Source organism: Rhamphochromis sp. 'chilingali' (genome assembly GCF_963969265.1).
Source record: "Rhamphochromis sp. 'chilingali' genome assembly, chromosome: 17".
In the NCBI taxonomy this organism is placed as follows: Eukaryota; Metazoa; Chordata; class Actinopteri; order Cichliformes; family Cichlidae; genus Rhamphochromis; species Rhamphochromis sp. 'chilingali'.
Window position 1 is genome coordinate 15665152 of NC_137944.1, and position 27428 is coordinate 15692579.

General features: G+C 42.6%; 1 protein-coding gene across 1 annotated transcript in view; it reads left to right on the plus strand.

Moving 5' to 3' along the window:
• slc25a13 (solute carrier family 25 member 13) overlaps positions 1–27428 on the plus strand; it is a 54350-nt gene that overhangs the window by 21405 nt on the left and 5517 nt on the right. The window contains 8 exon segments of the mRNA XM_080863384.1: positions 6317–6410; positions 7474–7558; positions 10240–10324; positions 12967–13125; positions 15422–15474; positions 17584–17664; positions 22009–22149; positions 25428–25566. Of these exon segments, the coding sequence (XP_080719510.1) occupies positions 6317–6410; positions 7474–7558; positions 10240–10324; positions 12967–13125; positions 15422–15474; positions 17584–17664; positions 22009–22149; positions 25428–25566 (837 nt within the window).

Here is a 27428-nt window from a genome sequence, read left to right on the forward strand (position 1 = left end):
CAGGGGTGTGGACTGTACCCGACTCAGACCAAAAGCCCGTACACTCTACAAACTGTTCCCACCAAGGGTACACGAAGGCCTGGGCTTGGCTCGACCCAGGGTGGCCCGCAGCCAGCCAGGCCTTCACGGCCACCGCCTATCTACTCCCCACTCCCGAAGTCATTAAGGCCTCCTTGGGGACTGCGAATGCTCAGCTCCACACAAATAGCGCACACACATCTGCATGTATCAAGACTGTGTACATGTTGCAACACACGCTTCTCTAGCATTTCTCACATAACGCTCAAGCATTAAAATGCATTAACACAGCCAAGCATGCACACATGTGTAATAATCCTGATTGATTCCTGATGTGCAACAAGGCCACTGTTTTGCAGAGACACCATTACAGTGCTCACAAAGCTGTACGCGTATATTTGGGCGTATGCACACAGGGGACCTATATAGGAGATGCACTTTTTTGGGCTAGCAGTGCACTGCCACAGAACAAGTCACGACTGTGTACCTTTAGGCCCTTTCAGACATACGCTTCTTTTCATTAATGTGATGGCATCATGTTGGCTTTTTTTAAAACCTAGCCTCTTTTTGCATGAAAGTCCAAACTTACAATCCTGCTGGTCCGGCCCGTTAACAGTTGTGTGTGATTTTTAACTTTGCACAAGAATGAGTGCATGCAGGCACATTAACACATTGGCATTCACAAGATTGAGACATCATCGTGTCTCTTCTATTTTTTTGGTCAATGCCCTATGTATTTATAATGCAGGGCTAAAAAGGTTTTTCATTAGACACCTGCTTTCTGTCTGTCTCACAGTCACATGCTACCCAAACTAATGTCATAGAAGGCTCGAAGCTGCCCGTTCGGGTAAAAATGGCTGAACAGACATTTTCTGCACACAGCAAAATGTCTGAAGTGTTCTCGCTTTGGCACAAACATCTGTCCATGAACATTACAGAGTGCCTTTAGTTTCTGTAGGAGCACACTGACCTCTTCAAAGTCAGCAAGCATAGTTTTACATCCCGAGTTTTTCTCTTGTCCACTTTGCTCTACAGTTTATTTATTAGATGTTGAAATCTTTATCTTTGCTACAATGACAGTCTTTGACAGATCGGATTAACAAGACTTCTAATTTTTTTGACTTTGGTTAGTTTGCTGTGAGTTCATTGCATTCATGTGGCATGAAACGGCAACGTGAGCCACTCATAAGCCGTTCTTATGTCACAGAGTTACATTTAAGCACAAGGCGCAGCATTAGTAATTTCATTAATTACTTATAATTAATTATACCTGACATGTAAGTCAGGATCTAGCAGCAAATCACTCTGCATACTTGATCTCTTGATGACAGAGAGTAACAGTTTATAAGCTAGTCTTTAATTATTGTCTCATCGGTTTACTAAAGTATGTATGGATGATGCGACTTCTGTAATTATCAGTGTAATTTTCTTAACACTGATATTCTAATATCAGTGTTAAGAAAATTCCGACCTCGGTCGGCTGGGTGTCTTACACATAACATTATGTAAGTACTTTGGCTTATTGTCATGGGAGTGTTTGAATGAAGCCGTAATAGTAAAAGGGACCTTCTGTCTAAACAGCAGAATAAATCAGTTTAACAGGCCAATGAAGCCAGCAATGTTACATGTCCTAAGCTGAGGAGAGATGTCTGGCTCTTACTAACAACAGATCTAAAACGTAAATTGTTGCAATCAGATTTTTGACCTTTTTTGTCTGCCACCAATCAGTCCAGACTGAGATGACTCAAAAAATCTTTTGCGCAGACATCCCATGTCCTCATGGTTTGAGACCTGTTTACTATTAAGCTGATTGGCATGAAATTTTATGGAAACACTCGTGGTTCAGATTTAGATAATGACTTAGGTGTTCCCCTGACTTTTCCTCAGCGCTATCATTGACATTTGCGTTTGACATTTTTGGTTTTGAGTCAAGTTCACTGTGGATCGCTGTGAGTTTTCAGTGCAAACATTCATCCCTTTAAACTTTAACCACTTTGGTGATTCCATGACTTTTATTTTTCCCTCGGTGGTAACTATCAGATGTGACCACGCTGACGTGATAAACTCAGACGGTGAGCGTGACGAACAAACCTGCTTTGTGATGCTTTGTAATTTTGAAAATGTTAGCACGCTGACGCTTCCATTAAAAAGCAGCGTCGTGCCTATTTATGGCATCCAAGATTATCTTAGCAAGGAATAGTAGGAGTTTTTCTTTAAATATCAAGCAGTAATATAAAGTTGGTAAATGCTTTTCTAGGGTTTTCCCCATCTACTTCCCAGCATTGTTCTTTTTTCCCCCCCTAAATTATTTATTCTTGTGTAACTATTCTGCCTCACATGCTTGTTGGCATTACCTGCTTTTACTCATAGATGTGTGTGTATGTGATAGAGAAAGAGGGGGGGGGGGAAGAGAGAGCATGCCTCGGGGGTAAGCTGAGCCTCTGTGGGGTGAATGGCTCCAGTGTAGGACGACTTTGTCACAACCCCAGCCTGCTGCTCTTTGAATAAAGCAGGTCAAACAATGGTGACTCCTCCACTGTAAGCCTGCCTACAGTCAACCTGTTCCTTTTTCATTTAACAATAGAGCAGGTCTTAAGTTACGACATGCTAAAGCTGCCTCAAAGAGGTCTTAAAGTCATAACTCTCCATGGCCGTATTTCTTTATTTTAATTTCTTCAGCGTGCTTTGACACATTGTACTCTTAACTCACAACCAACTCGCAGAGGGAAGCTGCCGTGAGTGACAGAAGTTGAAGGAAAAATCCATCATATGGAGCCATAACATTAACGCAGCCACTGACAATAACTCGGATAACTCCAACTCCTCGTCAGGGAGACGAGGAGTTCGAGGACCCACTTTATTTTTGGTGTATGTGTTCTGTAGTGACAAGAGCAACAAAGGGATAATGCACTGCAGCAAAGTCCAGTGTTTATCGTTTAACAACACATCCTGTTGTGAGATGTGATGTCTGTGTTGCCTTGAGTCATTCAGTCCAATCTCTTAAAATATTGGTCTAACATGTGAAAGAGTCCTGGTCCGAGACTGGGAGGAGACAAAAACCTGTGAGGGTTGCACCATGAAGGGTATATCTGGTATGACAATCTGGTGAAAGAAGCTTTCATTATCTATGATATTTGTCAGCCAGAAAAATAACAAATTGCTACATTCACACTATAAACACTTTGTGACTGCTACACCACATCATTGCACTGCTAAAAGAACAAGTAGGTCGTGAGCTTATAGCTCCATGTTTCTACTGAAGATGGCGTGCAGCCAGTCACATCCCGAGCAGTGGTGTGAACACAGCATTAAGGGAGAGCTGTTGTCTTAAGAGTAGGGTGGGTGAAGAATCTCTGAACTTGCTTAAAGTAAAGATATTTAGGAGAGCGAAGTGGACAGGCAGATTGGGGTGTTGATGTAATGTTGTACACTGAAGGTGAAAGTACACTGAAGGTGAACCGTGCCTCAAAGCTCCGCTCTTTATTTACCTGTCGATTCACATCTTAAGACTCCTCTGTGATTGTGTCTTTTGAACTGTTATCTCAGATGTTTAGAATTCAGTTAAATTTTATTTCTATAGAGTCAAATTACAGCAACAGTTGCTTCAAGGTGCTTTAGACTGTAAGGTAAAGATCCCGCTAAAATATGAGAGAAACCCCAACAATCAAATAACCACCTATGTGTATACATCACTCCTCATTTAATCATTACAGGGAGTGCAGAATTATTAGGCAAGTTGTATTTTTGAGGAATAATTTTATTATTGAACAACAACCATGTTCTCAATGAACCCAAAAAACTCATTAATATCAAAGCTGAATGTTTTTGGAAGTAGTTTTTAGTTTGTTTTTAGTTTGAGCTATTTTAGGGGGATATCTGTGTGTGCAGGTGACTATTACTGTGCATAATTATTAGGCAACTTAACAAAAAACAAATATATACCCATTTCAATTATTTATTTTTACCAGTGACACCAATATAACATCTCCACATTCACAAATATACATTTCTGACATTCAAAAACAAAACAAAAACAAATCAGCGACCAATATAGCCACCTTTCTTTGCAAGGACACTCAAAAGCCTGCCATCCATGGATTCTGTCAGTGTTTTGATCTGTTCACCATCAACATTGCGTGCAGCAGCAACCACAGCCTCCCAGACACTGTTCAGAGAGGTGTACTGTTTTCCCTCCTTGTAAATCTCACATTTGATGATGGACCACAGGTTCTCAATGGGGTTCAGATCAGGTGAACAAGGTGGCCATGTCATTAGTTTTTCTTCTTTTATACCCTTTCTTGCCAGCCACGCTGTGGAGTACTTGGACGCGTGTGATGGAGCATTGTCCTGCATGAAAATAATGCTTTTCTTGAAGGATGCAGACTTCTTCCTGTACCACTGCTTGAAGAAGGTGTCTTCCAGAAACTGGCAGTAGGACTGGGAGTTGAGCTTGACTCCATCCTCAACCCGAAAAGGCCCCACAAGCTCATCTTTGATGATACCAGCCCAAACCAGTACTCCACCTCCACCTTGCTGGCGTCTGAGTCGGACTGGAGCTCTCTGCCCTTTACCAATCCAGCCACGGGCCCATCCATCTGGCCCATCAAGACTCACTCTCATTTCATCAGTCCATAAAACCTTAGAAAAACCAGTCTTGAGATATTTCATGGCCCAGTCTTGACGTTTCAGCTTGTGTGTCTTGTTCAGTGGTGGTCGTCTTTCAGCCTTTCTTACCTTGGCCATGTCTCTGAGTATTGCACACCTTGTGCTTTTGGGCACTCCAGTGATGTTGCAGCTCTGAAATATGGCCAAACTGGTGGCAAGTGGCATCTTGGCAGCTGCACGCTTGACTTTTCTCAGTTCATGGGCAGTTATTTTGCGCCTTAGTTTTTCCACATGCTTCTTGTGACCCTGTTGACTATTTTGAATGAAACGCTTGATTGTTCGATGATCACGCTTCAGAAGCTTTGCAATTTTGAGACTGCTGCATCCCTCTGCAAGATATCTCACTATTTTTGACTTTTCTGAGCCTGTCAAGTCCTTCTTTTGACCCATTTTGCCAAAGGAAAGGACGTTGCCTAATAATTATGCACACCTGATATAGGGTGTTGATGTCATTAGACCACACCCCTTCTCATTACAGAGATGCACATCACCTAATATGCTTAATTGGTAGTAGGCTTTCGAGCCTATACAGCTTGGAGTAAGACAACATGCATGAAGAGGATGATGTGGACAAAATACTCATTTGCCTAATAATTCTGCACTCCCTGTAGTTATTATTAATCTCTGGCTCTCTTCCACAGCAAATCTTTGTCCTGTCTTCTTCCCCTAACCCCAACCAATCGCGGCAGATGACCGCCCCTACTCAAGCGTGGTTCTGCTGAAGGTTTCTTTCTGTTAAACAAAAGCACTTCCCACTGTCGCCAAGTTGTTGCTCAAAGGAGGTCTTATGATTGTTGGGGTTTTCTCTGTTTTCTTTGTATAATTGTAGGGTCTTAAGCTTACAATCTAAACTGGCTTGAGGCAATTGTAGTTGTGATTTTATGCTATATAAATAAAATTGAATTGAATTGAGCAACCACTTGGCGACAGTGGGAAGGAAAAACACCCTTTTAACAGGAAGAAACCTCCAGCGAACCTAGCTCAAAGAGGGGACGCCGTCTAGCGTGATGGCTGTGGCTCAGGAGGTGGATTAGATTGTCTACTAATCAGAAAGTTGGTGGTCTAATCCCCAACTCCCCTAGTCTGCATGTTGAAGTGTCCTTCGGCAAGTTACTGAACCCAGACTTGTCCCAAATGCATCCATCGGAGTCTGAATGTTAGAAAAAACTGCTTGTGTGTGTGTGTGTGTGTGTGTGTGTGTGTGTGTGTGTGTGTGTGTGTGTGTGTGTGTGTGTGTGTGTGTGTGTGTGTGTGTGTGTGTGTGTGTGTGTGTGTATGAATGAAGCATGAGTGACTGACTAAGAAAGCGCTGTATAAGTACAGTCCATTTAATGGCTGGAGGCAAAGTGGAGGGAGACGAGCAGCTCTCCCTCCCTGATTATTTACATTGAAACAAGCCAGTTGTGGGTTCAAGTTTGTGATTACAGTGCTTCCCTTTAGAGTTTGCCAGAAATGCACTACAAAAGTGACACAGTATATTTCCTGGCCAAGGGGACACCATCTTGGCTCTTGACTGTTACATGTGACCCGGACAGAGATAGGCAGAGGCTATGTATCAAGTTTTAAATACTTCTACATATATTTAAATATTTTATTAGTGAAAACATGATGGAAAATCTGCCTTTTCCTGCAGAGGAGTTTATCGTGGCAGCTCAAAGGTTCGGCCAGGTGACGCCCATGGAGGTCGACATCCTCTTTCAGCTGGCTGACCTGTCGGAGCCTCGTGGGTAAGATGATCATATGACAAAGAACTACTTAATATTAAAAGAAGTTGTATAGAAAGTAAAGTAAAAGTAGAAAATGACATACTTCTTAGGTGGCTGGTGTTCAAACTGAATTATTTTAGATAGACACTACTGGCTTGTGTACTTTCTTTCATGTTTATTTCACAAGAAAGCAGAAAATATTTGGTGATTTTGAGCTGTATTAAACCAGTATAGAAGACGCAATTGAATTAATACTTTAGCCAGGTTGCCTCTGCTGAGCTAGTCAAGTACTTATGCAGTATAAGACTATTCCAAACTTGCCACCCTGAAGGGAAAATTTTGCCCCGGGGTCCATACCTCAGAGAGACGAACACTCTGTCAAACTTCTCTGCAGTGGATCAAAAGAGTCAGACCTGTATCCAGTGCCAGGGAATCTTCTTTCAGTCTGAACCTAAACCAAACTCCCATTTATTCTAAAGAAAAAAAAAAGAGGAGCAGTTTCAGTCCCTGTAATCCGTGGCACAAAACAACTGTATATGTCTCACATTCCCCCACTTCCTTTGCATCTGCCTCGCGGCCCGACCAGTACGCTCATAATTTCTAACCCCGGCCTGAGAAACCACCTGATTATTATTTCTGGGCAATGGGATACTTTAATAGCCCAGTAGCTCCACTCCCCTTGATTGGAGATGTGAGAGATAATAGTCCCAATATACAGACGAGATGGGGAGGGGGGGGATTTGGCGTTCCCAGTTCCCTGAGCCTGGGAATTCTGTGACCGTCAAAGAGATGCAATAGAGAGACATGAAAAGATTAAATATCTTTGTTATACTTGGATGAAGTGATAAAGGAAGCATGAGTCATCACTTTCTATTGGTCGGTTATCCAACGCTGTCATGCCAAGCACAGGTCTGGATTTGTGAATGCCACAATATTTTCATCTGAAACGATGTTGTCTTTAAACTCTGAGTAACTTCAGACCGATGGGTTTCCTTGAGCTCGGTGATACATGGGTGGATTGTTATAATCCTCTGAGAGTTACTTGAACCTTCTCACTCTCTGTCTCTTTCTCTGTCTCCACCAGACGTGTTGGTTTAGCGGACATTGAGAAGATTGCTCCGCTGGAGGAAGGCGCCCTGCCCTACAACTTGGCTGAAGTCCAGAGACAGGTAGAGAATATGAAGACTTGTTGATGTGTTTGGTTTCCTCTTCCACACTGGCAGCTCCTTTCCCTTTTGATACATTCTCTTAGGCTAAATGTGACTGCAAAGATAAAGAAGATTTAAAATTTTAGGTTAATGATAGCTCCTGCATGTAAATAATCCACCAAAACAAGCATAGAAGTGAAATGCAGGAGTAACAGATCCAACTAAGTTTAGTCAGGTATAAAAATGGAAAGTTGGCCAGTACTCATCAGTCCTACTCCCTTTCAGTTGTTCCCACCAAGTTTTAAGTAATTTCCCATCATTGAATTGAACCTTAAAAGACTTTCTTCAGAGAAAACACTGCTTTGCCTCTCCCTGGCGTGCGGTTGACATCTTGAAAAACAAACGCACAAAAATCAAGAAATCCATGGAAACAAAGACAAGCAGAGCCATCCTCAAGAGCTAATGAATGTCAAACATACTTCATGTTGACTATAGTAGCTGGATAATAAGAGCAATTTGTAACAAAGAAAATCAAGAAGGACGTACAGATGGATGAGCAGAAGACAGTTTTCTTTCTCCAGCTGTTTGGTCAGGGCTGTGTTGCCTGGTGGGTTCCAGCACTACAGTAGAGGCTTGGCCAGGCCATACTGGAGCCGGCTTGGGCCAAAGGGGAGAAAGCAAAGGGGCCCAGCACTGCACAGACGCCAGTCCCACCACAATGAGCCACTTTAGGCCCTTGTGGTTTGGACTCAGGGGCTGGCCCTCAGTTTACTGGAGCGCTCTCTCCTCATCTTTGCTACTTCTTTCCCCATTTCTTTTTTTTTCTTCTTTAAATCTACTCCCTCCCTCTCTCTCATACATGTTTGAGTTGTTCTCTCTTTATATCCTGTTAACTTGTTTCCTCTTTCTCCATTAAACATGCTGACAGTATTGAAACGTTTAATCATTTCTCATGAAGTAGAAGAGCAGGATATGTGAAGGGAGCATGGGTACAGTTTGACAGGTGGACGTGTTCCAGCTGAGACTCCCCCACCTCTTCCATTCTCACTGCGCATGCGCACACACACACACACACACACACACACACACACACACACACACACGCACAAACGCAAAGCTACAACCCTACAAAAGCAGCCACCCCCCAAACAGGGTCTAGTGGTCAGGGCTCAGGAGACCAGCCAAAGCAACAGGTGCCTCAGGTGAATGGGGGAGTGTGGCTGTTACCATTCCTCTGTTCTTTGCATGGTGAAGTGATAATGATCACAAAGGTCTTTTTCAGGTGGCACTGAATACACCTTTGTGATTCAAGTTAATCTAAGGGAGTAACAGACTTGTTAAGATATGTTAAGAGATCATATGTTGATCTGATGATCATACCTTTTTATGTATACTCATATATGCATACTGTTTGGGGGGGGGGTTGTTATTTTTTGAGTCAAGGTAGACATTGGAAGACATTTGGATGGGATATGTAATATACAGTGTTCCCTCGTTTATCACGGGTGTTACGTTCTAAAAATAACCCGCAATAGGTGAAATCCGCAAAGTAGCAAACTGTATTTTTTACAATTATTATAGATGTTTTAAGGCTATTAAACCCCTCACTACACACTTTATACACTTTTCTCAGACAGGCATCAACATTTTCACAAGTTTCTCTTATGTATGATAGAATGAAACCAAAGATCATACCCTGTTTTCAGGTCCAGAAGATGGGAATAGAGCAGCAATGTGTGTTTTTATTTCCAGGTATGGTTTTAGTGCATTGGGATCATTATCATGCTGAAAAATGAAGCCGTGCTAATTTGGGTTGCCACTGATTTTCAGTCCAGTTCTTGTGTAATTCGGCATATTTAAATTTTAAAAAAGGAAAGAAAATATATGTTGTTACAAGCTGCTAAAGATACAATTTAAAATTGGTTCTTTGCTAAGTTATCTGTTATGTGTGGACACAGCACCGGCTCATGCTCACAGATAGGTGCCTTTTTTGTATTTGATTGATCCATAGGTCAGAGTTTAGCGGCTTAACAAACACAAAAGATTCCTCTGAAAAATGTCAGGTACAAGGCCTGGACTGAAAATGAGTGAAAAAGCAACAATTGTCCAAAGAAAAACTTTTGAGAGCCCGGAGAACTACAGCTAAAAGAACTTTAAAAATTACAAGAAAGTCCCAATGGAAACAAAATGGAACAAAATCAAGGGTGACTTTTCCTCAAGACTTTTGCGCAGCATGACATCAGTTCAACAAATTATGCTTGGCAAGTAATTTTTTTGATAATCATGCTTGTAATTTTATTTGTTTAAAGCTAAACATCCTCCAGTTAAAGTTTGACAAGTTTTTCACCTTTATCATAATCTAAACAATTAATATCAGAAAAATACAAAAACATTATTAGGATGAGACTTAATATCTTTGATTAGAATTAATGACGTTCTGCTCATCCATTTCTATTTCTCCTGAGCATTATTTTATTAAATGAATGTTGTACTGTATACAAATGTAACTGTGCTAGACTGTCAGACGGATTTACTAGCGTTGGATTCTGGGTGGAAATAGGTGCGTGGCATACAGGGTTTTACAAGAATCAGGATTAAAGTGTGCTGTCCTGTCAGGTGTATGTACTGCAAGCTCTCATCTTCAGCTCCTGTCTCACGTCCTTACTAACGTCTTAATTGTCTCTTCTCCTGCGCACGGGCAGCACTCGGGCAGCGACGGCTCCCGCCCCATCCTTATCCAGGTGGCAGAGTCGATCTACAGATTCGCTCTTGGCTCAGTAGCAGGGGGTAAGAGTCACGCCCCATTGGCTCCCTACATACCTTCACCCCACCACCCACCCATCCATCCACCTACCTGCTTGCCTGCCTACCTACCACCCCCCGCCCTGTGCTGTCCTCATAAGAAAAGGGTGAGAGAGAATGGACAATGGCCCCTCTATTGCCCTTTCCTTACAAGAGCAACAGTCACTCTCCTGCTTAAAGAGAAGTGTTCCCTCTCTTCCTTGTTCTCGCTCAGTCTCTGTCTCCTACACTCGCTCAGTCTAGCTCTGTCCTGTCTCATGCCTCTCTGGGTGCCATGGGAAAACCCTCTTGTGCGTTCTTTTGTACCTTTGTGAGTGATGAGAAGACAGACGTGACGGTGGGGGTGAAGGGTGGTGCCCAGGTCTTGTGTTTGGCTCCAGACACCCCACTGTTTTTCCTCCTCCCTTCCTTCATTCCTCCCTTCTCCTCCTCCTCCTTTCCCAAGGGAGACAGCTTAATAAGGAGGTATGGGTCCATCATCCCTTCTTCTTCTTTCTCGGTCTCTCTCTAATTAAGCCTGTCGCCTTGGGTCGGTTCTTTTTGTTTGTGTCCGCGTGACAGGCTGAAGACACTACAACTCACAACACATCTTTATTAACATTATTCCCAAAGACTTCCCCTTCCTCCTCCTCCTCCTCCGTCTCTGCTCTTAAAGGGTCATTTCACACAAATTACCAAAACATTTTTTCCACCTTTCTATAGTGGGATCTGACAGTGCAGGTAGTTTTTGTTTTGTTCTTTTAATCCCCCCCCCATCCCCCAATAATAAAAATGAGCAGAGTCGGTACTGAAAAAGATTTTTGTCGGCTTTATTAAATTGCTAAGTGAAATATAACGTTTGATAGTGAGATTTTGATTACTGATATAAGCCACAACTTCTTTATAAGATCACCTGTTCCACTCTTTTGTGCACAACTTTCAGTTATGACATGACATTTATTTAAACACTATCATTAAGATTAAAACATGATATTTGTTAAGTCAAGCAAGTATTTTCTAGTCTGTTTTACAGCGAGCCTTTTATGAATTCATTTATGAACTTCCCTCCAGTCTTCCAAGCTCACTGGTGATTGAGACAATTTTGCTTAAAAAAATTTGTATGCACCACTTAATCTTTTTGTATACATGTATGAGGCTCTGCGTGTTCTTTACTGAGATTATTTTAGAGACTATGCTGTTAAAACAGATCACAGGTCTTTCTACTTAATAATTACTGTAGTCTCAATGAAAGCCACTATATTTTTGTACTTGGAAACAAACTAGTCTGTGTCTGTAGTTACACTTTGTACAAGTTATTCCTCATGAGTTATATAAACATATGTTAGCCTATGTGTGTAGCACTTTATCAGTGTTTCCTTTTGATGTTGTGAAACACAGGAAAGGGTTACAGATGCTGGTTAAGGTAAGTAAAGTGGGGAAAAATATTGTATTGCAACTCTTGAGACTATTACCAATATACTAGAACCAAAAATTAAAAACATATATATTAAAAGATGCAGGTGGTCTACACAGTGCTGCAAATGCACTCACCGGCTACATCATTTGGGTACACCTAGCAAGTACTGCGTTGTCCCCCTTTTTGCTTTCAAAACTGCCTTAATTCTTCATGGCACAGATTCAGCAAGCTGCTGCAAACATTCCTCAGAGATTTTGACATGACAGCATCACACAGTTGCTGTTCATGATGTGGATCTTCTGTTCCCCTCACATCGTAAAAGTGCCCTATTGGATTGAGGTGGATGGGGAGGCCGTGCTCAACTGGTACTGAAGGGGCCCAAAGTGTGCCAAGAAAATATCCCCCAGACTATTAAACCACCACCACCACCCTGAAATATTACAACACATCAGGATTGATCCATGGTGTCATGTTGTTTACAGCAAATTCTAAATCCAACATCTAAATGCTACAGCAGAAATCGAGACTTATTGGAGCCGGCAACACTTTTCCAATCTTCTATTGTCCAACTTTGATGAGCCTGTGTGAATTCCTCTCCTTTGCTCACAGAATCGATACCTGGTGTGGTCTTCTGCTCCTGCAGTCCATCTGCTTCAAGGCTGGACATGTTGTGCATTCAGAGATGCTCTTCTGCATACCTTGTTTGTTACTGTTACCTATCAGCAGTCTCGCCATTCTCCTATTACCTCTGGTATCAACAAGGCATTTTAGTTCATAGAACTGCCACTCACTAGAGATTTTCTCATTTTCTGACCATTCTCTGTAAACACTAGAGATCCACTTTAACAATTCCAATTTGTGAAACACTCTGACCAGCACGTCCGGCATCAACACCCATGCTACACTCAAAGTCAGTTAAATCACCTTCCTTCCCCATTCACCAAGTCTGTGTACAGGATTAAATTCTTCTCATGTTTGCATTAATGTATTAACATTCGAACAGGTGTACCTAATGAAGTGGTCGGTGAGTGTAAATACATAATTCCTTATTGTCTTGGAATATGTGCCATGGAATAATAGGTATTGTGGATGATCGTGATAGCATGTTATTGTGAGTCACTCAGTTTTCCATGGGGAGAGAAACAGTAGTGGTCATAAGACCTACTGTAAATAAAAAATCTGTTTCATAAAAACACTCAGCATCTAAATAAACGTGTCTCGCTCTCTGCAGCTGTGGGTGCAACAGCAGTGTACCCCATTGATCTGGTGAAGACACGCATGCAGAACCAGAGGAGCAGCGGGTCACTGGTGGGAGAGCTCATGTACAAGAACAGCTTCGACTGCTTCAAGAAGGTGGTGCGCTACGAGGGCTTCTTCGGACTTTACCGAGGTCAGCATACATGTAGAGAAGACGCGAACCTCCAGTGTTATTTATTCATACTCGACATATACACAAACAAAGACACGAACTTAATATTGAACCAAAGTTACAGAAATCCTGAGAGTTTGAAACTAAATGTTGAGAAGGTTTCTGACAGAAGCTGTGGGGGTGAGTCAGATGTTAAAGGCTACAGACTATAAAAGATGGCATGACACAGTGGTTATTGGACTCGACATTTTGAAGCCTCAAAGTTAGCATTTTGACCCCCGTTTTTCTTTTAGAGCCAGAAGTTAGCATATTTGGATGATTTCTTTGATGACAATAAACATCCATGAACTACTGTAAGTACTGAAAGTGTAATAGACCAAAAAAATATCAAAACCTCACAAAAATGGTCCTGACATTCACATACCGACACACTCTGATGGATGTGTTGGGGGGGGCGCAGGGTTCAGTATTTTATGCAGACTAGAGGAGTCGGGATTAATCCAACACCGACCTGCACTGTGCAACATTCATCCCAAATCTGGTTTTTATTGTTTTGTTCATGTGTTTTAATACTGTTAAGGTGGGTATTTTTTCATGCAAGTCTATGAAGATTGACTTGTTTTTGGAGCCAGCTGGAAATTACAATTTTTGGCTTCATTTTTCATCTCAGGAAGTTGCTCCTTTGTTGAGAATCTCTCATATGCATTCACTAAAATGTATCACAGGCACTTTCCACATAACTTTTATCAGTATTTTAAATAAAACTTTATGTGGTTTTAACAAACAGCTCTTTACATTTAGTCAACACTAAAGTAAATCGAATCCTTCCTCAAAACTATAGGTTTTCAGGGAAAACAACTCACTGGCGGTCAAATCTACAAAACAGGTTTTTAAAGTAAAGGAGGGGCTGAGATGAGGGAGTACAAAGAAGAATCGAGTAGTAGGAACAATGAAAGAGAAGGGAATCGAGAGAAGATGAGAGAAGAAAAGTGTAGGGTGGACAGGAGGGCGGTGTGAGTTCACTTCTCTGTTGACCTGGCTTCTTTGAAGTGATTACCGGCTGGCTGGGGACTTTCAGAGCAGCACAATGAACGTCACACGCAAAGCCACATACCTTGAGGCCTGTGTCACGATGTAGTGATGTCGCACGTCTAGACCTACACACCGGTGCAAACACATTACAGACACACAAGTATGTAGGCATGCAGGGGACTACTTGGGCATGCAGGTACGTACATACCAGGGCACGACACCAGTAATGACTACCTGCCCTGCCTTCAGAAACTGCGGTTAGAGTGTCTGCATTGTTGGGGTCAGATTAAAGGAGGATTGAAAAGAGGTCTCCTGGAATGACGGTGGGGCTTTAAAAAAAAAATCCTACGATTTTGATTGACAGAACTAGGTTTCGTAAGAGGAAACTTGAATGCTTGAATTTCTGTGGGAAACAAAGGCTATGAAGAGTGAAGTGACAGACGCAGACAGGTCTGGCTCCAGGTAGAAGGCGAGACAGGTATCCTGGCACCTAAACTGTAGTTATGTAATGTAAGTTGAAAGGGCCATCTCTGTTGAAACATTCTTCAGAAGGAAGAGAAGGGAATTAACGGCCCAAAACTGCTTTACGATGCGATGCTGGGACAGCACACGAAAGAAACACGATGGCAAGACCAAATATTCAATAACAAACCTGTTGTGTATATTCTGTTTTCATGAACACATGTCTGCTGATTTTTCTCTTTTTCAGGCTAGCCAAAACTTGCAACTTCCAAATTGGGTATATGATTGGGTGTGTGGTTGTTTGTGTGTGTATGTTTGGCCTCACTACACACAAAGGACTCGATTATGAAGTGCGAGTGCTACTTTGAACAAATGGTTGAGCGTGAGTGATTCGTGCCTTGGGACTGGGTAGGGGGCCAAGTTTCATTGTGCTCCGTTGTGATTATTTTTGTTTATTTTTACCCGACTCTGGGTTGTAATTGAGGTCTGCGTAAACTTTTGGTGGCTTTGATTGCTACACTGCCCTTTTTTTCCTATTCTGGGAAGCAGTTTCGCTCACTTCATTTTCTCTTTGCCCCTTCATCCTCTTCTCTCTATCTCGCTGTCTTTTTTCTACTCTGATGTCCCCACACTCCACATCAATAGATTTCATTAGCTTCTGGGGGATCTTGCACGGTCAGGCGCATGCAGCGGGAAGCCACACATTGATGTGGAACGTGGGGAAGTGGTATATGTATATATATATATGTATGTGTGTGTGTGTGAGAGTGGGGGTACCACGGCAGTCTTTTTTTCTAATCATCTTGTCGTTTCCTAATGATAGGTCTGGTACCACAGCTACTGGGTGTGGCGCCCGAGAAAGCCATAAAGCTCACAGTAAGTAACTGTGTTAGAGCCCGTGCAGACACATGCACTCAGATTCACTCAGGCAGAGATTCACGAGGGTCTTTAATCCCTTTAAATTATTGTATGAGTTTTAGATTGTTTTATGAAGCAAACAATTAGATAAATAGTTACAAACACAGCTACTTCCTTAACCTTCCTGTTTTTCTGCATTTGTAAACTGTCAGTCAGAGGAGCATTTACAGCATGCAGTGTAACATTTGTGGTACGCTAAGTGGCATACACCATCATTGAAGCATGTGTCAGTACATTTAGGTCCATAAGTATTTGGAGAGTGAGACACTTTCTGTACACGATCACGGTGGATTTCAAATCAAGCAAGATGTAAAAAGTACAGACATTCGGCTTTAATTGAAGGATTTTAACGAAATGTTGTTTAAACTGTTCAGGAATTGCAGTCATTTTTATACATACTCCTCATTTTCAGAAGTTGAAAAGTAACTGGAGAAGTTTCACTGTTTCAGATTTTATTTACAAATCAGTTGACTGACAAGGACTAGTTGAGGTCTGCTCCCTCAATATTTCATGACAAATTAAGTAGAGTTGATTAGGGATGGGTATCGTTTAGGTTTTATCCGATACCGGTGCCAAATCGGTACTTTTGAAACGGTGCCGGTGCTCAAACCGGTGCTTAAAGAATGGAGAACACAAAATTGGTCCAAAAACCTCTCATGTTCAGCTGTTTTTTTGTAAAAAGATAACAATGTTAGCCTTTTCTGCAGCTATGGGGCATATATGGTATCACTCTTGGCTGGAAGCAGTGCTTAATCAATGGAAAAAACACAAACTTTGTCCAAAAACCTCTCATGTTTAACTGTTTTCCACTTTTTCTTTGGTCATTTTAGCCTTTTTGGCCAGGGTGAAGGGAGTATCTGCCATCAAACAAGAAGACAGCCGCATGTAGCTATGATGATGTTTGCTAGTTCACCTTACCTGCATTAATATAATAACATGGTTAGCCTACTCAACGTAAATTACACACGAACAACATTAAGCTACTCACGCAGAGAAGAACGGCTGCTGCTGCCATCATCATCCGTCATCATTTCTGCTACACTGACAGGGCTAGGGACCAGGACTCTCCTCTTCGTGTTTCTGGGGGATGTTGCTAACTCTGGGTCCGATAACTGGCAACCCACCCGCAGTAGATGTGCTCGGTGTGAGGTCTCGCAGCAAGCTATCATACGGCGCATTTCTGGGCTTTTAAAAAAAACGCTATACGTCGCCAGGTGTTTCATCAGATTTGAGGTGTTACCTCCTTTGACAGTATCACAGTATCAGCTTAAAGCACTTGTTGCAGGCTGCTGAGTTTGCATATTTTGCTGTGAAGTACAACCAGACTTTTGACCGCTTCGCCTTGGGCATTTTTAATCTGTAGGTCTGCTCTAAAAGAACGTCCGTACCTGGACCCGCCTACTATCCTCGGAAACGTAAAATGATTGGCTAGAAGTGTATCACAGCTCCGGAAAAAAAAGCACCGAAATAAAGCACTGAAATTTGCGCTGCTTTTCGGTCTGGTTACTACCGTTTATGTCAGAACCGGTGCCATCATGGCACCGGACACCGGTACCCATCCCTAGAGTTGATTTCAAGTGTTGAACTTGTATTTGGTAGTAGTTCACTAAAACACCCAGTATGAGGTCCAAAGAGGGAGGGAGGCCATCATTATGTTAAAAAAGCTCATAGTCCAAAGCATAAGATATCGTCTATAAAACACGATGAAGGCAATGTTGTGGCATGGCCATTGGAGTCGGTCACTTGTGTTGACAGATGAAGTGACTGCTGATAGAAGCAGCAGGATGAATGGTGAAGTGTACAGGGCGGTACTCTCTGCTCAAGTTCAGCCAAACGCTGCAAAACTGATCAGTTAATCCAAAAAAATGGTTAATTTTTGGATTAACCCTATGAATTAAAGCTGAAAGTCAGGACTTTTATTACATGTTGACTGTTTGATTTATAAACCACTGTGGTCATGTATAGAGGCAACTTGACAAACTCATTGTCACCGTCTAAAAACATATGGCTACAACTGTGTCCGCTGATTATTGCTTATGTTCTAAACCATACATTTTGTGTCTCTAGGTGAATGATTTTGTGCGTGGAAAGACCAGACAGAAGGATGGTACAGTCCCGCTTGCCGCTGAGATTCTGGCTGGTGGATGTGTAAGTTTATAGACAGCTGTTACATTTGTTGTATTTCTATGTGAGAACGCCTTTGTTTGTTGGTTAAGTGAAGGTCAGATGCAACTGCTTGAACAGATTTTGGGTGTTTTATCAAGGAGCTGTTTGAGCTTTGGTAGCTCACCTGGGAATGTGCACACACCATGTGATACAGCCTTTGAACATATCAAAAACTATTAAAAGCTGCCATCTGATGCCTCAGCTGACCATTTTGCACATCCAATTAGCAATTTGCATATAGTTGCTTTAGTCTGCTTACAGCTGCTTTGCATCCCACATCGACCATAGCTCATTCTTTTATGATCTGACTAAATCGCTGCCACTGATGCCTGCTCTTTTCTGTACTGACTCTTTTTTTCGTTGCTGTTGCAGAAATAAAAACACACGAAAGAGCTTTTTACTCCCTTTTTACTGAAAAGACACAAAAGGCCGAGTCATTTTTAAGAAAATATTATGAGCATAATCAAATACAGTCAAATTACATATTTCGGTGTGCACCCTCTGCCTTTCCAGAGTGCACTGTGTTGGAGTGATGCTGCACAGCACTCAGGCAGTGTGTGCAGTATTGAGTCGGCATGCATGTCTTAACTATGCTGACAGTTGAGCAGACAGACATGGACTTGTTTTGGAGTCCAGGGGTTGCTATTTGTTGATGGAACCTGTACACTCGAAAGAGCAAACACACACACACTGTGCATGCTCAGAGAGGTGTGTGTGCATGAGGAGTACTACAAGCAAACACACACACACACAAAGATTGACAGCTGCTGATACCTGAGTCCCCCCTTACTCAGTTTGTTACCTGCTCCCCCTCCAATCATGGGTTTTGATCACTGACCTGTCAAAGTCTAACCCCTGCCCCACCCTACTTACCCCCCAATGCATGTACACACACACACACACACACACACACACACACACACACACACACACACTCTTTCTTACACACACACTCGGTCCTACAAGGCTGGCAGCTTTAGCCAGGCCAAATGAAAGAAGGTCTTTCATTGAACCCTCTTTTGATGTCGATCACTAAAGCAAAGTATTTCAGGATACACAAGTCATTATGGGTTTAGCTCCACTCAGGCACATTCAATTGACCTTATTAGTTCTGGGAATATGTTTAAGAAATGTTATGGCACACTACATTTGCTGTAACTTACATTCTGGATGGCGATTTTCTTTTGTGAGAGAGAGAAATGGAAAACATACAGCAAAGTAAATATACTTAGGACATGCTCTGTGGTGTCCTGGGTGTGAAGAATAGTGGTTGCCTTTAAAAAATAATAATAATAATAATAACTCGTATGAATTTAAAAGCAGAACCATAAAAGTCGCAGAGAGAGGGGAGGAGGATAAATGTAGAGGAGAGGAGTGTGGATGGATGGATTTTTCCTCTTTTCCTCCGTGAGCCGTCGTGACAGCTCCTTTCATCCTGGCTGAGGCCCCGGTGTTAGTGCTGGCACTGCACTCTGCCTGCCACTTTATCTACACACATGCACACTCACACACACAGACACTTACACACACATGTATGGCTATCTTTATGAGGACCAGTTGCCTTCCCTAGCCCCTTATGCTAACCTTAACAAATCAGTTCGTTACCCCAACTTTAACATAGCGCTGAACCTAATCTTAACCCTAAAAAACGAGTCCAAACCCTCAAACTTTTCTTTGAAGAGGGGTGAAAAAGTGTCCTCACTTTTCCGTTTTGCCCTCACACACACACACACGCTCTCACACTCACACACAGACGTCAAACCTCCCTGAACCCTGTTTTAGCGAGGCTCCAGCCACAGCACATGAAATCTGTTTATATCATTTGGTAGCTGTGAAAGTGTTGGTTTGGACCACGATGTCGGCCTCAGATTCACAGTCTGTAAAGATGAAAAAAAGGAGAAGCGAGAAAGAAAAAGAGAAGATATGTTTGCTTTCTGCGAAGAAAACTTTTCATATGTCAGTATCTTTATCTTTATCTGCCCCAAAGTGTTGGTTTTTAGGTCCCTTTTCTTTCTCTTCTCACCTCTCACGCTCCTTCTCCTCCTCCTCCTCTTTTCTGTCCTTAAACCTGCGGCTCAGCACCATTAAGCTCCGGTGCGGGTTTGCCAGTTTCTAATGATTATTTGGTAAGAATGGCATGCTCCGTTTACCGAGCTGGGTGGATGCTTATCTGGCAGTAACTGGCCTGCGTTTCAGGACTTAAGTTACACGAAATACTTGCTGGGTCATTGCTGACCGGAGGAGCGGGGTTGTTTGTTCCCATTCATTGTGAATGTGTTACAGTTTGCGTTTGTGGTTTTTAATGAGTTTCTTATTCAGGCCTGACATGAGTTATGAAAACATTATCAGTGAATCTAACATGCGCACGCCACGGCAACAAATGAAGCTGTGATTATCATTTATAGACTGTGGTTACATTTTTTTCTTTTTTTTTCTTTTTGTGTTTTTGTGGGGGGGTTTTAGCTGGTGCTAATCTCCTGTGTAAGTGCGTGGTCGGCATACGTGTGTAGGGTTGATGGTGGGCTGGTCCTCAAACTTTTACTAAGCTCCTTTTCTAGCACACACACGGCCAAGGAGCTGCGATCCGTGCATAAGGTGCTGACGTCCCAGGTTTCCGAGGATCACCTTGCCTTGTAATTACCTGGGAATCATCAGAGGACTGCCGACGCTGTCACTCCATAATCACAACCCTCAACCTCTCTGCCTCAGTCTCGACCTTTCCTTCACTTCTCTTGTTTTGACTGCTCCTCTTCTCTCTCTCATTAGCACCTTTTGTTTATTTGTCTGACTCGCTATTTTCTGTGCATTTCACTCTTTTTTTCCTTCTCCCAATGCCCTCCAGAGTTATGCAGGACTCTGGGGTGGTTCAACAGCACCAAAAAAAACCCTCAACCACTCCTTTTTATCTCATGTTGTCAGATCTAATTGTCAGCTCATCTCTCTGAACAGTGTTGTTGTTTACCCATTTCGAATAAACAACATCTCTATCTCCTCCATCTCCAGTCTCATTTGAATCCAATTGAAGCAGCCAGCACTGCTAAAGGCCGGGGCCAATAGCCTCTTAATGCTTGCGCTATTAGCCAGCATGTAATCAACTAGGTTATTTCCATAAAACAAGTCATAAAGAGTTAGCTGTGAGATGCAGCAGCCCTCTTGCTATTCACAGCCCTCTCTCTCTCGCTCTCTTGGTCTGGAAGGGAAGCTGTAGCCCATTATTCTTTGTGTTGTTTAAAAAAAGCAGCTGCACACACACCTTCAATGAGACGATTATAATCTCTCTGTCTGTCCTCCCTCCCTCCCTCCTCTTAAGTAGTACGTGGTAATGCTTAAAGCCGGGGGACTCAAAGCAAAAAACGGTGCTCACGTTTGCAGATTGCAGCTTCCCGTAAGGCAAGAGGTGACGAGCACAATCCATCATTCATAACGATGCAAAACGAAGGAGGGGGAGAAAGGGAGAGAAACAACAACAAACAGACCAGGCCTATTTAAGACAGAAGTGGCGCCATGGCAACCGATTGCTATCTAATTGCGATGTGCCGCCCTTTTGCGTGTAGATTCGGTAACCACTGGCAACCGTTGGCAGAGGCGGACGATATTGGACAAGATGAGAGAGATCATTTTGAGAGCAGGTCAAAGAAAGAAACGGGGAGAATTGGTGAAAGGGGGTAAAAAGGAAAAGAAATAAAAATCTTGTCTCCATTTCCCAGTGTCTCGAAGCGTCCTGGAAAGGCCGCCATGCTCCCCCCACTGCACAGCTAACCATTTGTCTTGCCCCAACTCCTTCACAGCAGCTACCTCTTATACACTTAAAAGCACTGCTGACCACAAAAAGACACAGAAACCAGCCTGAACTTGCTGTGGTGGTGCCCCCCCCCCCCCCCCCCCCCCCCCCCGCCCACCATCACAAGTACAGGTTTGGAGGATGATGTGAAAAGAGAGGTTAGGGAGAAAAAGAGAGGTCGGAGTCCCCGCAGGGTCTGGGTGATGAAGACAAACAGCTGACAGACTCGCGTGCATCAGCTGGATATTCCTGGTACTCTCCTCCTCTCTCCGTGTTTGTTTTGAAGTTGGTTGCTGAGGCTGCAACATTGCTAAAATTACATCATAAGCCAGATAATTGTAGCAGTTTTGTCTCATAATGATTTTTATTTCAGCACGTTATGTTGAAATGAAATCGCTTAAGTGGATCTGGCGCAACACTTGAATTCTCACGTTAAAGCACAGACAAAGCCGTCATTGAAATTGGGTTTAATTTGCAGCGATTAAAGTGAGGGTTTCCCTTTTTCTGAAGTTCGCTTTGTTTGTGTTTTTTATGTGTTCCTCCAGGCTGGAGGATCCCAGGTGATCTTCACAAACCCTCTGGAGATAGTAAAGATCCGTCTGCAGGTGGCAGGAGAGATCACCACGGGGCCGAGGGTCAGCGCTCTGTCGGTCATCAGGGACCTGGGCTTCTTTGGGCTTTACAAGGTGGGAAAGACTTCTGTGATGAGAGGTGAAGGTGTAGTTAGTATATATTTTGTTTGATGGTCCTCATATGGAGCTTTTTAAAAATATATATACTTAAGATTAGGGTCATTAATTCAGGTCCACACTAAGGTGTAAATGATCAAAATATTCTTACATGGGTCTTTGTCTATGAAAAGTTTCCATGAGATTTCTGGTGTAAATTCTTTACTGCAGTAAGCTCTTCAAAGCCCTCAAGTGAATGTTGCTGAGGACCCATTTAAGGTCACGGTGTAGTTTGTGTGGACTGGACACACTGGAGCTGCCTACAGTATGTGTGTACAGTGATCTGTTAGCTCGGGAGGAGAATCTGAAAGTCCCGGTTTTATGTCAGTCTGTCGCACTCAAACTTGCCGGTGTGTAGACTAGAGAAATGATCTGTAAGTTCATTATAACACAAGACACGAGATCATTCCCAAGACAGAGAAGGGATGATATTCAGCTTTTTGTTTTTTTAATTTAAAACTCGTACGTCTTCAGATGCAGTTGAAAGAGACAGAAACTCGGGCTGATTTGTTTTTCTTTGCTCCTAGATTGTCTTTTCTCTTTTGATTGGCCTTGCAACTTCACAACAATCTATTGTTCCTTAATAATGTTGTGACTAAATCATATGTGATTTTTCTATTAACTGTTGTTCAATTATACGCATTACCTTACCCCACATCAGCTATCATTTAATTTGACAATTCATTGTGGTCTGTTTGAGAACCACAAACGGCACAATTTATGCTAAAAGCTGTATTTAACCTTAATTGCCATAATTGGTATTTTTCAGTGGCGCAAGGCTAAAAATTATAGTGTACTATTTGAGCATATAACTTGTTGCTAATTTAGCAATCTTTGTTGTATTACAAAGAGTATGTCCTGTTTTTTCAATAATTACTATTCCTGTAAATATTTGGACTTCTAACCCTGGTCTGTTTGAAGCAGTGAGATGTTAGCAGAAAGAGCTGGGGGGAGCCAGTGAATGAGCTGTGGCTAACGCTAACATTAGCAGCTTAACTGGCTTGACAGGGACATTAGTCCCGGGGGTGAAACAGAGCATGTCTAATTGAGTTACATAAATAAGTCCTAATGGAGCTTGGTGGGAGAGATTCTACCTCAACTGTAAACGCAATCAACTGTGAAAATGTCAATCTAATACCTGTGGTTACATTAATTAGTCATGTTTTACTTAAATAAGATGACACTTTTTTTTGTTTTGGTGTGTGGCAGCATGTCTGTCCTTAAATTCCAGGTAGTAAACTATTTTTCAGATATGTCTGCTGATTATTTATTGCACTAGACTATTACTTTAATATTCCTTTTATTTATTTAGTGATTGGTCCATGCGTCTGCTGCTGTGGCAACTTGCAAACAAACCTTTGGGTTCTGTTAACGAGGCTGTAAAAGACCGTGGAGCCTCCTCACGTCTCTGTCTACCTGTCACCGTGTTTGGGTGGTAATTTATGACCGTGAGGTGTGTGTCCACACATAGCTGCTGTCTCCATTCACCTGTTTGTGAAAATGCCGCCAAACGCTGTGTTAGCAGTGCCAGTGCATGTATGTGTTCATGCTCGTGCACATACTTAATTGCATTCGTCTCCCGGTGCACAGAGAGGAGACAAAGTGCATTGAGAAAGCAGTAGCAGTGTTGGCGGCGATGGTGGTGGTGGAGGAGAGGTGGGGAGGAGACGCGCTCCAGCCTGCAAGCCCCAGACGGGCTGGCTCCGGAGGGGCTGCACCCAGGCACAGAGCTGCCTTTGTCAGGGTAATTATCCTGATGCTCACCCTCAGCTGGTGGAGCTACCAGTTGGTATGGTTACTAACGCTCTAGCGCCACCATTCATCCGTGGGAGAAGCTGTCACTGTAGGGATATCGAACCAGATAATGTTTCATGTATGTGAAGTTACTGTATATCACGTTACCTGCAAGTAACGTAAGAGCTTTGGATTTCGTGTTAGAATCTGACCGATATCAGATTTTTAGGACTGATATTTGGAGATTTCAAAATCCTGTTTCCCTGAAATTTGTTAGGTGTAGTCAGCACTAAAATATTATGACACTTGAATTTAAAAATAAAGTTCCTTTATGGTTACAACAAGTTTGTGTGCGCATGTGTGTTGTCAACAGGAAAGTTGTAGAGTGCCCCCTGATGGAGAAACTATGCAGCATCGTTAAATTGTTGGATGGTGTTATTTCCTCGTCTTTTTTAAAAAAAAATTCTATTTATCACTTGTTGTAAATACCTTTATCGATAATACTGATGATATCAACCGATAATCTGTTGATCCATATACTGGTCGGGCTCTATTTTTGTATTAAAATAATCATTTAATTTTCACCTCTGTATTAAAGGACTACTGTAAAGCGGCTCATTGTCTCTGGTCCACCAGTGCATTACCCAACTGAACACCTTAAACCTGCTTTTCAAACTTCTCATCCCCAGTCCCTGTGACGCTGCTTGTCTGTCCTGCCTCGATAGGATCTCGAGGCTTTCAGCAGCCACATGGGCCTCGGCCAGGAGGGACAGGCAAACAAGCAGTGCCAGAGGAGAAAAAGAGGGAAAGAGATAGCCCAGGTATCTGCCAATCCTCTGTATGTATGTGTGTATGTGTCAGGGAGGAACCAAAGGATTATCCCATGGGAGTTAAATGAAGCCTGTCCAAAACAGGGAGACTCTGGCGAGGTCTTTAAACGCCTTCTGTTGACTGTAGCTGCTGTGTCAAAAAGCTGGCAGTGAGCCAGCAGGTTTAAAGTACAGCAGGAAACTCTATAGGCTTGATGATATAGTGCTGTTTACAGTCGCAGACAAGGATCCATCTTCGCCAGCCAGTCTGCCTTCCTCTGCTTTGGTTTTTTTTTTCTTTTTCATAGCTTTGCGTTTGGAGCCGCCCCCTCACCTGCCGCTGAGAGCACTGATCGTTTGCATATGGAGAGACATGATTTTTCTGCCATGTTTTCGGCCCACATTTCATTCTGCCTCATGAGTTGCAGGGGTCTTTTGGAAGTAGCTTAAATGGTGGTAACATCAGTTGATGCTTGGATATGTGATTCAGGAACAGATTGTTTAATTTTGTGGCTAGAAATTGCAATTTATTTTCAGAGAACTCAGCCAGAAATCAAGGTTTAAATCCCCTGAGCTTCATTAATCTTTCTTTGCTCCCCTTTGTGTTTATTCTTGTCTTTGTTTTCTCCTTCTGGGAGCTCAACTTTTAACCCGGTGTTTTGACCCAAAGTATCTCGCTAACTTTCTTTTTAGGGTTCCAAGGCTTGTTTTCTGCGGGACATCCCCTTCTCGGCTATCTACTTCCCTTGCTACGCCCACACCAAGGCTTACCTCACTGAGGAGGATGGAAGAATAGGGCCAGCCAGGATGCTGTTTGCCGGAGCTCTGGCAGGTAAAGTACGTCCATCCCCTGGAGCCTTTACACTTCAAAATAAAAGGAAGGACAAACTAGTATAAAATTTAGAGGTAAAAAGTAGTTTGTATATAAGATCAGAGGCTAGAGTGCTTGAATTAAAATAGAAAGCATTGATTTTATATGTGCTTTTGCTGTATGTGCATTTTAATATATTTTAATCACTGTCTACCACTGTCAAATGAAGAGTGTCTAATGTCTGACCCCTGCACATGTGGTGTACCTCCAAACAGATCTGCATCTATATGTATATGTATTGCATAGTAAGCACTTACTGGCACACATTTTATGCATGCACACATGTAAAAATGGTCAAGATGACCTGCTGAAGTTCAGATTGAGCATTAGTGTTTCAGAAACTGTTGATCTGCAGGGATTTTCTCACACAGCCCTCTCTTTTACAGAGAATGGTCTGAAAAAGAGTAAATATCCAGTGAGCGTCAGTTTTCTGGGTGAAAATATCTTGTTGATGTCAGAGGTCAAAGGAGGAGGGACAGACAGTTTTCAGCTGATAGGAATGTGACGACAACTCAAAGTATGCAGATAAATAACCACACTGTGTGCCACTCCTATCAGAGGACAATATACAATGTGATTACATATTACACACATACACACGTGTATGCTATATGATTCAAAAAAGGTTGCCTGGTTTGATGAGCTTTGATTTCTGTTATGACATTCAGACTGTAGGGTCAGAATTTGGCATAAGCAGCATGAAAGCATGGATCTATGCAGCTTTCTAACAGTCCGTGCTGCTGGTGTTGATTTAATAGTGTGGGGAATATTTTTGGCACATCTTAGTCGCCTTAGTGGCAGTTCAGCGTTGTTTAAACACCACAGCCTACCTGAGCGATCCTATCACTTTACAACTACAGTGTACATACATATTCTCAGGCTGCTTCCAGCAGGATAACACACCATGTCACAAAGCTCAGATCATCTCAAACTGGTTTATTGAACATTGCAGTGAGTTCACTGTACTCAAATGACCTCCACAGCCACCAGATCTCGAGCCACCAGGGCACCTTTGGGATGTGGTGAAACTATTTCCAGCACCTTGTTGACTCTAAGCCGTAGAGTCATCTACTTAACGTAAGGTCAGTGGTTTGACCCCTGGGTCCTCCAGGAGGTGAAAGTACACTCAGGCAGATTACTGTGCGTGTTGAGGTATCCACGGGCAAGATGGCAGCCATCATTGTGTGCATCAGAGTGTGAGGGTGTGCAGCTAAAGTGCTGTGTGTGTGGGAATCTAGAAAATGGCTATGTAAGTGTACCTAATAAATTGGCTGGTGAGTGTATATATTTATATTGTATAAATATATACTGCAGTTTCTGTAAAGTTGTAAAACAGCACTGTTGGATCGCCCCTTGTTACACCACCATTATAACCGGCCATGTTACAGTACAGCATACATTTTTATTACCTGCCATTACCCATTACTGTTTGGATCTCAGATGGTATGTTTTATGCAAGTTCTCTGCAGGTCATTTGTTTAGTCTACACAGTCCCATGTTGCATTTTAATAGCTTAGCCTTTTAGTGTTTGCCCCTGGCTTGAAAACCAGTGCTTTGGCTTATAAAGTGACTGACCATTCCAAGCGAGCCCGAAAGGCTAAAAGCTTTGCCCCCGATGCGACGTGCACAGCCCTGACATTTATGAAATAAAATCTTTGGCCGTTTCGAACAAAGTGCGAGAGCAGGTTTCGCTCTGCTCTTGCTTCAGAGGTCCGCGAGCCCGCAGTAACAGTAGCAGAGCTCGGAGTTTGGGAGCCAGGCAGCCTTTGACCGCAGGCTCCATGGCGGTAGCTGCTAATTAGAGCTCAGTGATTGGGGACTGG